The following is a 13,368-nucleotide window of genomic DNA, read 5'->3' as shown; positions in this document are numbered from 1 at the left end:
CTCTACCAAATGTTTTTAAAAATTAGACAGGTGCAGTGGCATGCACCTGTAATCCTAGCTCCTTGGGAAGCTGAGATGCGGGAGTTGCTTGAGCCCAGGAGTTGGAGGAGTTAGAGGATGCAGTGAGCTATAATTGTGCTGCTGTACTCCAGCCTGGGCAACAGACTGAGATTCTGTCAAAAAAAAAAAAAAAAAAAAAAATTAAAAAACAACTTGCAATGCACTACTCTGAGACAGGATCAGTATCTAGGATCTATAAAGAATCACTAAGGCAGGCCAGGCACAAGGGCTCAAGCCTGTAATCCCAGCACTTTGAGAGGCCAAGGCAGGAGTATGCTTGAGCCGAGGAGATTGAGACCAGCTGGGCAACAGAGTGAGATCTTGTCTCTACGGAAAAAAAAAAAAAAAAAATCAGCCAGGCATAGCGGCACACATCTCTAGTCCCAGCTACTCAGGAGGCTGAGGTGGGAGGATTGCTTGAGCCCAGGAGTAGAGGCTGCAGTGGACTATAATCACATCATTGCTCTCCAGTCTGGACAACAGAATGAGACCCTGTCTCAAAACAGCAACAGCAACAACAACAAAAAGCCGGATGTCGTGTCTCACACCTGTAATCTCAGCACTTTGGGAGGCCAAGGCAGGCAGACCACTTGAGGTCAGGAGTTCGAGACCAGCCTGGCCAACATGGCAAAATCCCATCTCTGCTAAAAATACAAAAATTAACAGGGTGTGATGGCGCGCCTGTAATCCCAGCTACTCAGAAGGCTGAGGTACAGGAATCACTTGAACTAGGGACGCAGAGGTTGCAGTGAGCCGAGATTGCACCACTGCACTCCAGCCTGGGTGAGGAGTGCAACTGTGTCTCAAAAATAAATAAATAAATAAATAAATTAATTAATTAATTAAATAAGCAAGCAAACAAATTAAAAGATGTTCAACTTCAATAGTAATCTGGGAAATGCAAATGAAGGCCATCACAAAATTCCCTGTACACCCACTAGGTTGGCAAATGATAAGAAGTGTGACATTATTAAGTGTTGGTGAGGATATGGAGCAATAGAAACTCAATATTGTGGGTGGAAGTGTTACTTAGTCAAACCACCTTGGAAAACAGTCGACACTAACTTGTTAAGATGATCATGTGCGTATCCCATGACCTGACAATTCCTGTCCTAGTTTATATCCTAAACAAACTCTTGTATTTATTCAAATTAAGAGACACAAGAATGCTCATAGCAGCTTTGCTTATAATAGCAAAACCTAAATACGAGACAGATAAATCTTACAAATATGCTCAATTTAAAAAGAGCATTGCAGAAGGTTGCCGCAACATGATATCATTTTTTTATGAAGTTAAACACAAGCACAACTAAACTACACCTACACACTTTTTTTTAGGATGATGCAATCTGTGATGAATTTTTCTTTTAACAAGCAAGGTCATGATAAACACAAAATTTGGTTTACCTGTAGGAGAGGGTTAGGCAGTGGTATGAGACTGGGAGGAGCTGGCTTCAGTGTTATTTCTCATGTTCTAATTTTAAGTTTGTTGGTAGGTTCACAGGTGTACATTGGTTATTATACCTTAAAATTTTTGTTTTATTTTTCTTTTGCATGTATCATATAGGACATAATAACAAAATATTTTTCAAATGAATCAAACATTTAAATGTAAACAATGAAACCATCTAAATCCTGGAAGAAACCACAGGATAGATTTTAAAAATAATATTGGAGTGATAAAGGTCTTTCTAAATATAATGAAAACCCAGAGTATGTAAAAGATTTAGAAACTGGGCAAATTTCATCATAGGCAAAGTTAAATTACTTAAAAAAATGGACAACTCATCACAAAGGGATAATTTCATTCATACATACTCCTACAAATCAATTTTTTTAAAAGTCAGTAATTTATATAAAAAGAAGCACATGGTGGGGTGTTGTGGTTCATGCCTGTAATCCCAGCACTCTGGGAGGCCAAGGCAGAAGAATTGCTGGAGCCCAGGAGTTCGAGACCAGCCTGGGCAACATGGCAAAACCCCATCTCTACAAAAAAGTACACAAGTTAGCTAGGTTTGTTGGCGTGAGCCTGTGGTCCCAGCTACTTCAGAGGCTAAGGTGGGTGGATGGCTTGAGCCCAGGAGGTCGAAGTGCAGTGAGCTATGATTGTGCCACTGCACTCCAGCCTGGGCAACAGAGCAAGACCTTGTCAAAAAAGAAGAAAGAAAGAAAGAGAGAAAGAGAGAAAGAGAGAAAGAGAGAGAGAGAAGGAAGGAACGAAGGAAGGAAGGAAGGAAGGAAAAAAGGAAGGAAGGAGGGAAGGAAAGAAAAATAAGCACAGGATATGAACAGGCAGTTCACAGTAAAGGAAACACAAATAGCCTTTAAACAGACCTGGTGGGCTCAACCTCACTCAGAGTAAGAGAAACGGAAGTCACTGGGATACCGCTGTTCACTTACACGATGCAGAAATATGAGAAAAAACAGTTAAGGTAACCAGTGCTTGTTGCTGCCGTTTATCTTCCCCAAGATCACTTACCTTCACTCCATGAAGCTTTACTCCTGGATCATTATATACACCCTTGAACATTTGTCCCTGTCATAATTCTTGATTATTTCAATGTCAGTATAGACAGATAATTCTTCCAATGCACTCTCTTCTCCATTCCGTGAGCATCTTTTCTCCAAGGATCTTATCTCCACCTTCCCTGGCCATGCATTACCAATTCAACCCTGAATCCCATCTGCAGGCAACCCATTCTCCATGCAGCTAATATCCAGCTCAACCCCTGTCTCATATCTCAACTCCAACAATTCTTTGGCCCCATCAGAATCGACGTCCACACTCTCATCACACTCCTCTCTTTACCCAGCTTAAATCTTTTCATTTTTAAAAAATAAATATCCCCTTGCACATACATTTCACTCTCTTGCCCTCTCATGTTTCCTTCTACTCAACTGACAAACCCCTAACTCTGGTTTTATGCAACCACTCACCTATTCTGCACCTGCACCTGTGCAGCTCAACATGGCTGAAGAAAGTTATCACCAAATTTATGATCATAAACGTCAGGGATACCCTCAGTGCTGCTTGTCAATCACAAGACATTCATCCCCCTGGTTCACTCACTCTCTTGGATAACTACATCACGCCCTCTAGTGTCTCCCTCCCTATCCTTATCTTCAACTGTTGACCTTGGTTCTTAGTTCACAGAGAAAACAAAGCAATCAGAAGAGAACGTCCAAGCTCCCACTTGGATATACCCATTTATTCACTTCTGTGTCCATGTTCTCTGTCTTCCCTGCTTTTCCATGGATGAACTGTCTATGCTCCCAGCTAAAACCAGCCTCTCTATCTGTGCACTAGGTCCCATCCCTTTTGCCACCTGAAGGATATTGCTTCAGCAATTCTCCCCTCTTTCTTGCATCCTCATTTTTCCCTTCCCTCCTGGCTGTTTCTCATCAGCATACGAGCAAGCTACATTTTTTCTTGGCCATACACTGTGCTCCAGCCATCATCTGATTCCTTTGATCTCTTTAGAGCAAAACTCAAAAGAGTTCCTCTACTCATTGTCTCCAATCTCTCTCCTCCTGATCTCTCTTAGACACAATCCTATCAGGCTTCTGCCTCTCCACTCCACTGAAGTGGCTCCTGTGGCAGTCACCAATATCCTCCTCGTTGCTAAATCTAATGGTCAGTCCCTAGTCTTTGTTATCATATCCACGAGCAGCACTGGACGCAGATGCCTCCTTCTTGGAACATTTTCTTATCTTGGTTCCAGGACATGACACTCCCCTGACTTCCCTCTTACCTCACTGGTCATTTCTTCTCATTCTCCTTTGCTGGTTCCACGTCTCAATGACCTCTAAATACTAGACATCCCAGGATTCAGTTATTAGGCCTCTTCTGTTTGCTATCAACACACATCCCTTCGATGATTTCATTCATTCAAATTTACATCTGCAGCCTGAACCTTTGTCTTGAGACCCATCCTCATGTTTTCAGTGGCTTTTTCAGCTCCTCACTTGGATGTTTAGTGAGCATCATAAACATAACATGCTCAAACCAAACTCCAGATCTTTCTCCTCCAAAACCTGCTCTTCCCCAAATCACACCTTTCTCAGGAAACTCCATCCTTCTAAGTTGATCAGGTCAGAAACCTTGGAGACATCTTTGAATCTTTGACTCTCTCTCTCTCTCTCCTTCCATAACAAATCCTGTCAGTCCTGCCTATGAAATGAAATGTACACAGAAGGCAGCTGCTTCTTACAACCTCCCCTATTGCATCCCTAGTCTCAGCTTCCATCATCCTTCACCTGGGCTATTGTACTGGCTTCCTAACTCATCTCCCTGCCTCATACAGGTCATTGTCAACATGGCAGCTACAGTGATCTTGCTATAATATAAGCCAGGTCTTATCATTATCAACACCCCTCAATGGCTTCCATGTCATGCCAAAGCCCTTACAGTGATCCACAGGCGTGGCCTACATGCAGCCTATGAGACCCTGCATGGTCGTGCCTTCCTCTGCCCTATTCATTATTTCTGACAGCATTTCCTCCTACTATCTTCCTTGCTCCAGCCACCTGGGCCTCCTTGTTGTCCCTTAAACACAGCAGGCATACTTTTGCCGAGAACATTCTTCCTCCAGATACATAAATACATCACTCACTCCCTTTCTTCCTTGAGGTCTTGGCTCAAATGTCATCTTTTCAGTGAGACCTTAAATATCCTAAAGCTTCAAACCTTCTTTCCTAGGCACTCCCAGATCTTCCTCAATGGCTTTATTTTTCTTAGCTGCTATCACCACCTAACATGCTATGTATTTTACTCATTTAGTTTGTTAATGTCTATTTCCCCTACCAGATTGTAAGCCCGTGAACACAAGGCTTTTTGTCTATTTTGGTCATTGCTTAATCCACAGCATATAGAAAAGATCTTGGCACAGAGTAGATGCTCAAGAATTGTTGATTGAACAAATAAACAAAAACACTTAATTGGCCAGAGTGTAAGGAATAGGCATTCTCAAAATTGCTGGTTTCAATGCAGTTGGTATAACCCTTACAGAGGTCGAATTGGCAGTAACTATCAAAACTACAAATGCACATATTCTTTGTCCCAGCAATTCTACTTAGTAATAGCCTTCATATAAATTTACACGTGTGAAATGACACATGAACAAAGTAATTCACTGCAGCATTTTTAAATCCCTGAAAGCGATGAAAACAACCAAAATGTCCAGCAATAGCCGACTATTTAAATAAATTATGGCATACCCATACAATGAAATATTTTGCAGTGGCAAAAAAAGAATAAGGAGACTTCTTGTGTCCTGATGTAAACTCCCAGATCTAAATTTTTCAAGGAAAAAGAAAGGTGCTGAAAGTTGTGCTTCTTGCCACCATTTTAATTTTAATTTAATTTTATTATTATTATTTTTTAGACAGGGTCTCACTCTGTTGCCCAGACTGGAGTGCAGTGGCACAATCACAGCTCACTGCAGTCTAGACCTCCTGGGCTCAGGTGATCCTCCCACCTCAGCCTCCTGAGTAGCTGGGACCACAGATGTACACCACCATGCTCAGCTAATTTTTGTGTGTGTATTTTTTGTTGAGACAGGATTTTACCCTGTTGGCCAGGCTGGTCTCAAACTCACTAGCTCAAGCAATCTCCCTGCCTCAGCCTCCCAAAGTGTTGGGATTACAGGCATGGGCCGCTGCACCCAGCCACTGTCACCATTTTTATAAAAACAAAAGGAAAGGGTACAAAAAGAACATATAACTATTTTATTGTATATGTGCAAACTGTCTCAGGAAGGATAAAACAGAAAATGGTAACAGTGGTAGCTTATTTGGTGGAGAATGGATGGGTTGGGAGACAGAGGTGGGAGACAGTTTGCTGTAAACCCTTTTAAACTTCTTGAATTTTTGCACCTATGAATGCTTTTTCTATTAAAAGGAGAATAAGATACGGCTTATGTTCCTATATGGAATATCTAAAATACATTGTTACAAAAAATAAAAAATAACATGTACAGTATGCTCTACATAGGGGTGGAGGGAGACTTACTTTTCATTAATTACTGTTTCGTACCATTTGAATTTTGCACCTTATTTATGCATTTCCTCTTCAAAAAGAAGTAGGCCAGGCACAGTGGCTCATGTTTGTAATCCCAGCACTTTGGAAGGTCGAGGTGGGCGGATTGCTTGAGCCCAGGAGTTCAAGACCAGCCTAGGCAATATGGCAAAACCTGGTCTCTACAAAAAATACAAAAAATTAGCCAGGTGTGGAGGTGTGTGCTTGTAGTCCCAATTACCTGGGAGGCTGAGGTGAGGATCACTGGAACCTCGAAGATCGAGGCTGCAGTGAGCCATGACCACACCACTGCACTTTAGCCTGGGTGACAGAGTGAGATCCTGTCTCAACAAAACAAAACAAATACACAAAAAAGAAAATAAAGAAATAGAAATCATGGTGTGCAAATGCACTTTCACATACAGCACCTCGACAATTCTGTGACCAAAACCCACCAGCTCTTTCCCCACTTTTCCAGAGAAGGAAACGAATGTTCAGAGAAGTCAAGTCAGACAGCACAGGGTTGAACTGGGAACCTGAACCCGGTTTTTGCTGACATGACCACGCTGGCCACTCCACCTAGGCAGCCCGTCCCTGAGTGCTGGTTCCTCCCCTCCCTTCCCATCCCCCTCTCAGCCTCCCTGCCCTCCCTGGCTCTTTCTCTTAGGGAGTTGGGGAAAGCAGCTCCAGAAAGTTGGCTACCAGGTGTTTCACTCAGGGGCCACGGCTGGAGGCTCCCTGGTGCCTGGCAGTTTCGCTCTCTGCTCAGAGCCACCCAACCTGGTGCCCCGGGAGCTGGCTGCTCCGCTCCTCCCTTGAGCCTTGGTGCTCCGTGATTGAAAACAGCCCCCCCTCCCCCACTCCCCTCTGAGCTTCCAGGCCCCCTCCTCGAGCCTGTACCTGTCAATGATGACGGGGTCTGAGGGCGTCTCATTCCGGTTGCCACAGCTCTTCCGGTCACAGCACCGGCTGAAGAAAAGATAAGGAAGGAGGGAAGGCGGAAGCCAAAGAAGGAGGGGGCCATGACAGTGTGTGAGTTGTGAGGGGCGCCCTGAGCTGAGGGTGCTGATATCCTGTCTCGTGTGTGGAATCCCTGGGCTGGAGGGGCTCACTCCCAGGGCCTTGGGGGAGAAAGGCTGTGGCTCCTCCACAGGGACCCTGAGAGAGCCTAGCCTGGGGTTGAGGCTGGCCAGAGAGCCCTGCCCCAAAGTGACCTCATTCCTGGAGGACTCAGGAAAGGGCAGGCGGCAGGTCACCTACAGGGTCTCTCTCTATGGAAACACAGTCCACGCAGAAACAGGAGCTCAAACAGTGAGCTCATGAATGACCACAAAGTGAATCTTTTTTTCTTTTTCTTTTTGAGACAGAGTCTCATTCTGTCACCCAGGCTGGAGTACAGTGGCGTGATCTTGGCTCACTGCAACCTCTGCCTCCTGAGTTCAGGCAATTCTCGTGCCTCAGCCTCCTAACATAGCTGGGATTATAGGTGTGCACCACCATGCCTGGCTAATTTTTGTAATTTTGGTAGAGATGGGGTTTCACCATGTGGACCAGGCTGGTCTTGAACTCCTGACCTCAAGTGATCCGCCCACCTCGGCTTCCCAAAGTGCTGGGATTACAGGCTTGAGCCACTGTGCCTGGCCAATGAATGGCCACAAAGTGAATCTACCCGTGAAAGCAGCATCCACACCAAGAAGTGCTGTGTGGCCAGCAGCCCAGATGCCAGTCATACCTCTTCCTTGTCACTCCCCTTTCCAAGGGTAGCCACAGTTCCAACCACAGATTTATTTATTTTAAATTTATTTTACTTTATTTATTTTTTTAGCGACTGGGTCTGGATCCGTCGCCCAGGCTAGAATGCAGTGGTGCAATCATCGCTCACTGCAGCCTTGAACTCCTGGGCTCATGCGATCCTCCTGCCTCAGCCTTCCAAGTAGCTGGGATTACAGGCGCCTGGCTACCAACCACAGATTTCAGAACCCTGTTCTCTTTTCCATGCATCAGGAACTGCCTCCGAGGACCCTGTATGACTGGCATCTCCTGGGGAGACCTTACTAGAAATGCCAAGCTCTTGGACAATGGGGAAAAGGGAACCAAGAGCTGTGCACCTCCTCACTCCCACCCTGCCCCACCAGAGAGCTGCCCTAGGGTTCAAAATTTCCTCAAAGATTAGCTTCTCAGCTAATCCCAGAGGCCTTCCCAGGCCCTGTTCCCACATCCCCAGCAGCCCTCCCCTGAGCTTTATTAGCTAAGCTTCCCAGTGGCGGCAGGAGGCCTCTCTTACAAAAACACTCGGAGAAGCCACATAAACAGGCCAGGCTAATGGGGCCTCAAGGACCCTCTTCTCAGCCAGCGCTGTGCCCAGGGGCCTCACCCTCTCCCTTCATCACCTGCCACCAGGCTTCTCCAGGGAGCAGCAGCAGAGAGCAGCCAGGGGCAAGGGCGGCGAGGGGGCAGGGCCTGGGTGGAGTCCTCGGCAACGCCTTGGCAGAGGGGCGAGGTGTGAGTGACATGGCCATCTCACCTGCACATGATCTCATGGGTGAGCAGCACTCGGCACATTTCGGGGTTCTTGTCCTGCCCCTCATAGATGATAGCCTGGGGAGAGGGAGGTGCACAGGCTGGAGGGGAAGGAGGCTCCTCTGAGGTGCAGGTGGCAGCACAGATGGGCCTGGCATCTTCCAAGCCTAGGCCCAGGGAAACCCTGCCCCAGGGAAGAGCACGCCCTCTGCCTTGCTCTGGGCTGCCCACGCGGAGGATAATCCCTCCTCCCAAACCGGACCACCAACCGGCTGGGAAGAATGATACGAAGTCTGCAGATTCTGTCTGTCGGCAGGCGGCTCTTTCCAGAGCTGGCTCTGCTTGGGGCAGGGGATTCCCGAGGGCTCCAGGACCAAGGTCAGGTGGCTGGTGGGTAGACATACTCCTGTGCCCACCCAGCACCAGGCCCCTCCCTTCCCCCAGCATCCTCCTGTGTGTATCCTCCATGTCCTGGCGGACCTCTGCTTCTGTTGATGAGTGTTGTCCTTCTCAGCTATCCCTGCCAGCCTAGTCAGCTCTGAGGGCTGCACAGCTGCCTCTTCTCCCGAGATACCTATCGTCTCTTCCCCCATACCATCCCCAGCCCAGGCCTGGTCTTCCCCTGGGACTGCTACATCACCTCCTCACCAGTCTTCCAGCCTCCCTCTGCCCAGAAGCAAGAAGTGAGCTTCCTAACTGCAAATCTGCCTTCCCAGTTTATAACCCTCTGTGCCTTCCCCCATTTGTGGGATCCCTCTCCCTGTCGACTTCCTCGAACCCCTTCCACACTCATCCCCTCGACAGTTCCACTGGGCACTGCCTGGCCTGCCTCCCCCAGCCCAGTGGCCATGGGGACTCTAGAAAAACCATTCTTCCCTCTGCCCTGGAATTGGGTGGAGGCTGCCAAAAGACCCTGCCTGTGTAGGAAGCCCAAATCTCCACCTTGCATTCCTAGCCCACTAATCTGGCCCATTGGAGACTCAGCCCCCTCCTTGCCAGCATGCACAGCTTCTCTGAAAAGCCCTGAGATTTGGGGCCCTGTGTTGGCAGACTCCATCAGGGCCTATTCAGGTTTCAGTTTCCTCCAGCTCCTTATGCTGGCCTCTGAGCCTCCTTCCCGTGACCGTCACATCAGCAAGGTACTGAGGGTCTGCAGTGGAAATTCTCGGGGCTGTGCCCACATCCCCTTTACTGGACACGTGCACCTTCCCATGGCTGTGGCTGATGTCTGCGGCAGAGGGCTTCCTCCTGAGAACTGCTCTCAGTGGATAGGAACTGCCTGGTCTGAAAATGTCTGGGAGGTTACGTGCTACCCTTAGGAGTGGTTCCCAGCCAATGACTAATTGATACAGGGTACAAAATCCTGGTATTTGCTTCGAGGGGGGACATGTCTGGTACCACTCCTTCTCCAGAGCTTCCTGTGCAGTTTTCTGTCCAGCCTGCCTCCCTCCCCTGCTCCCGGCAGCCCCTCCCATCTCCCCAAATAAACTACCTGCACCTGAGTTCCCATCTAAAGCTGGGCTGCTAGGAAACATGACCCAAGCCAGGGTTTTTGCACAAATATTGTCTTTTCTAGAACAGAGGGCAAGAGCCACACACCCTCCGGCACAGGCTGGGGTGGGAACTGGGGGAGCTAGGCTGATGGGGACGGAGGGCATAGGGAGATGAGGCAGGAACAAGGAGGCTCGACCAGAATGGGGCAGGGTCCGGAAAGAGAGTGGGATGGGCCTCAGCACCCCCTGCACTGACTCACCTGCTTGGACATGGAGTCGATGAGACGCACATAGAGGTCTTGCTCCGTCCGAAGTCCTAGGATGGGAAGATGGAGAGGGCTTGCTGCCAGGGGAGCATGGGCAGCCTCAATGATCAGACCACATCACACCCTCCCCAGGCCTGGCACGTGGGGCATTAGGTGTTGCATGATGCTGCAGTGCCCAGACTTCAGGGGCAGGGCCAGGCAGGGCAGGGGTCTCCACTCACCATTGTTATACACCAGTCGGAGGCGGTAGTGGATCCCATTGTTAGTCTTTTCCGCCCCGGGCTCCTGCAGGGACAAGATGGGAGGATGCTCGGGTGCTCAGGGATCCTCCAGCCTCCCTCGCCCACCCCCTTCTCCTAACCCCAACTTCTTTCCCACCCTTCCAGCCACTCAGCCAGCATCCATCCATTCATCTGCCCAGTGTGTGTGTGTGTGTGTGTGTGTGTGTGCACGCCTATGTGCATGTGTGTGTGGTTGGGGGTTCCCTCCCGGGGCCAGTCCCAGCCAAGCCCACGAGCCTCTCACTCGGTCCTTTTCCACAAAGTCGATGAAGGCTGTGCGCTCCACCTCCACGGGCTGTCCCTGCCGGTCGTACATGGCCAGCACGAAGTGGAAGAAGTTGGATTTCCTGAGGTTGGAGGGAGGCTGCTTCTCAAAATGTGCTCGTGCCAGACCCACGCCACTGCGGGAGGAAAAGAGCTGGGAAACCACTGGAAGGGCGCCCCAGTGAGAAAGACTCCAGTGCCTCGGGCCAGGCAGGCATGCTGGCCAGGACATGGCTCCAAGATGCCAAGAGTTTAATCCAACTAGACAGGCCCTTTCCAGCCTGACCAGGGCCATCTCGCTTCCAGATAGAGGTCTCTCAGCACTGAGGGCACCCCAGCCTGCCCCCTGGAAAACAAGAGGCACAGTGGTGACTGCAAAGGAGGAGACCCTGTCAGACTCCCTCCCAGGCTTTTCCCTAGGCCGCACATTTTGCAAGGCCAGTCTCCAAAATCAAAAGTATGAACCAATCCGTCTTTCTGACCAGAAGCTCTTGTGACTGCCCTTTAGGGCTTCAAGGAGACCCAGGGGGCCCTAGAACAGATATCCTACTAAACTCCAGCCCAGGCTGAGGCTGTCATGAGCCTGTGGTGTTGTCTGGGGAATGATGATGTCCATCAGACCCTTGCGGACGTCAAACTGGTTCAGGACCACTAGTCTGCCTGGCCTGGGCCCTGGCTGAATGTGGGGAGCACCCCCAAGATGTAAAGGGACCTGCCTCCAGGCTTTGGGAGAGGCAACCACAGGCTCCCTTGGGCAGGAGGAATTTCTCATCTGGCCTTGCTAAGGGATTTCTCCTGGCTCATCAGAAACCATGCCCAGAAGCAAGGCCAGGGTGAGAGCAGGAGGAAGGGATTCCCTCTGCCCCAAATATCCCCTGCATCCCAATGATACACCAAGCACTGGACACACGGCAACAACTGAGGCTGGAGGCAAATGCCTGGAAGAGGGGAGAGAGACAGAGAGGTACAACATCAGACAAAGGGGCAGGTGCCCCCCGAAAGATGTCACCATGCAAAAACTCGAGAAGCAAAGGAAGAAAATATTAATTCTTTTTATGGGAGATGAAGGGAAGGCTTCATGGAATGGTGACTTTTCCTTAAGTCCTTGAGGAATAAACAGGAGCTCAATAGGTGAACGAGGAAAAGGACAGAATAAACAGTATAAGGAATGGCTGGATGTGTAGAGGCTGCTGCTGTACCGCAGGTGTCGAAATGTGAAGTGAAAGAAGGAAAGTTTGTACTGGAAGTTTGTGCCAGATCATGAAGGGACACAGACTCCGAGGGAAGGGGTTAGATTCTCTTCTCTGAGCCACGGCCTTCCAAAGGGTGTTCCTTAGATCTCTCATGGCTCCAGAGCCTCCCTTGAGAAAAGGGTGCTGTGGCCATAGACATGGGTGTATTTGGGGGGGCCTGGGACACCCTCCAGGAATGGACCCTGCTTGAGTTGGCTAGGGCTGGTGCTCTGCATGAGTGGGAGCCAGTCTACAAGATGGTTCCCAGTGATCCCCACTGCCTGGGATTCATGCCCTTAGTTAGCCCCCTCTTGTATTGTGTTGGGATTGGCCTGTGGGGCCAGGAGACTATGGCAGGAGTAATAGCATATAACTTCCAAGGTCAGATCATGAAAGCACTGCAGCTTCTGCCTTGTTCTCTCTTTTGGATTAGTGATTCAGGGGAAAGCCAACTGCCATGTCTTGAGGACACTCAAGTAGCCCTATGGAGAGGTCCACAGGGAGAAGAACTGAGGCCTCCTGCCGATAGCCAGTCCTGACTTGCCAGCATGAGCAACCCTGGAAGCAGATCCACCTGCCTCAGTCAATCCTTCAGACGACTGTGGCCCCAGCTCTCATCTTGCTGCAGCCTCATGAGAGGCCCTGATCCAGAACCACCAGGCTAGTCTGCTCCCTTATTTCTGACCTCAGAAATTGTGTGATAATAAATATTTGTTGTCTTAAGTTGCTAAGTTTTGGAGTCCTTTTTTTTTAAAGATACAAATTTGAAGACAGAGAGACTTGGATTTAAGATCTGCCCCGCCTTTTTTTCTTCAAGGCAGGATCTCACTCTGTCATGCAGGCTGGAGTGCAGGGTGCAATCACGGCTCACTGCAGCTTCGACCTACTGGCTCAAATGATCCTCCTGCCTCAGTCCTCCAAGGAGGTGGGACTACAGGTGACTCCAGACCCGGCTAAATTTTTAATTTTTTTGTAGAGACAGGGTTTCGCCATGTTGTTCAGACTGGTATTGAACTCCTGGGCTCAAATGATCCTCCTGCCTTGGCCTCCCAAAGTGCTGTGATTACAGGCATGAGCCACTACGCCCAATATGGAATAATTTTTTTTGAGACAGGGTTTTGCTCTGTCATCCAGGCTGAAGTGGAGTGGCGTAATCATAGCTCTCTGCAACCTTGAACTCCTAGACTTAAGCGATCCTCCTGCCTCAGCCTCCCAAAGAGCTGGGGTTACAGACGT

The 13,368-nt window shown here is 48.9% G+C and overlaps 1 protein-coding gene across 1 annotated transcript in view; it reads right to left on the bottom strand.

Annotated features, from left to right (window-relative positions):
- EBF4 (early B-cell factor 4) overlaps window positions 1–13,368 on the bottom strand; it is an 88,977-nt gene that overhangs the window by 65,038 nt on the left and 10,571 nt on the right. The window contains exons 4-8 of the mRNA XM_011975467.1: window positions 10,881–11,065; window positions 10,577–10,640; window positions 10,350–10,405; window positions 8,601–8,674; window positions 6,977–7,045 (exon numbers count right to left, since the gene is read on the bottom strand). Of these exons, the coding sequence (XP_011830857.1) occupies window positions 6,977–7,045; window positions 8,601–8,674; window positions 10,350–10,405; window positions 10,577–10,640; window positions 10,881–11,065 (448 nt within the window). The remainder of the gene's footprint in view (window positions 1–6,976; window positions 7,046–8,600; window positions 8,675–10,349; window positions 10,406–10,576; window positions 10,641–10,880; window positions 11,066–13,368) is intronic.

This window comes from Mandrillus leucophaeus, unplaced genomic scaffold (genome assembly GCF_000951045.1).
Source record: "Mandrillus leucophaeus isolate KB7577 unplaced genomic scaffold, Mleu.le_1.0 Scaffold101, whole genome shotgun sequence".
In the NCBI taxonomy this organism is placed as follows: domain Eukaryota; kingdom Metazoa; phylum Chordata; class Mammalia; order Primates; family Cercopithecidae; genus Mandrillus; species Mandrillus leucophaeus.
Note: the sequence above shows the minus strand (reverse complement) of the source record. Positions and strands in the feature narration are given on the sequence as shown.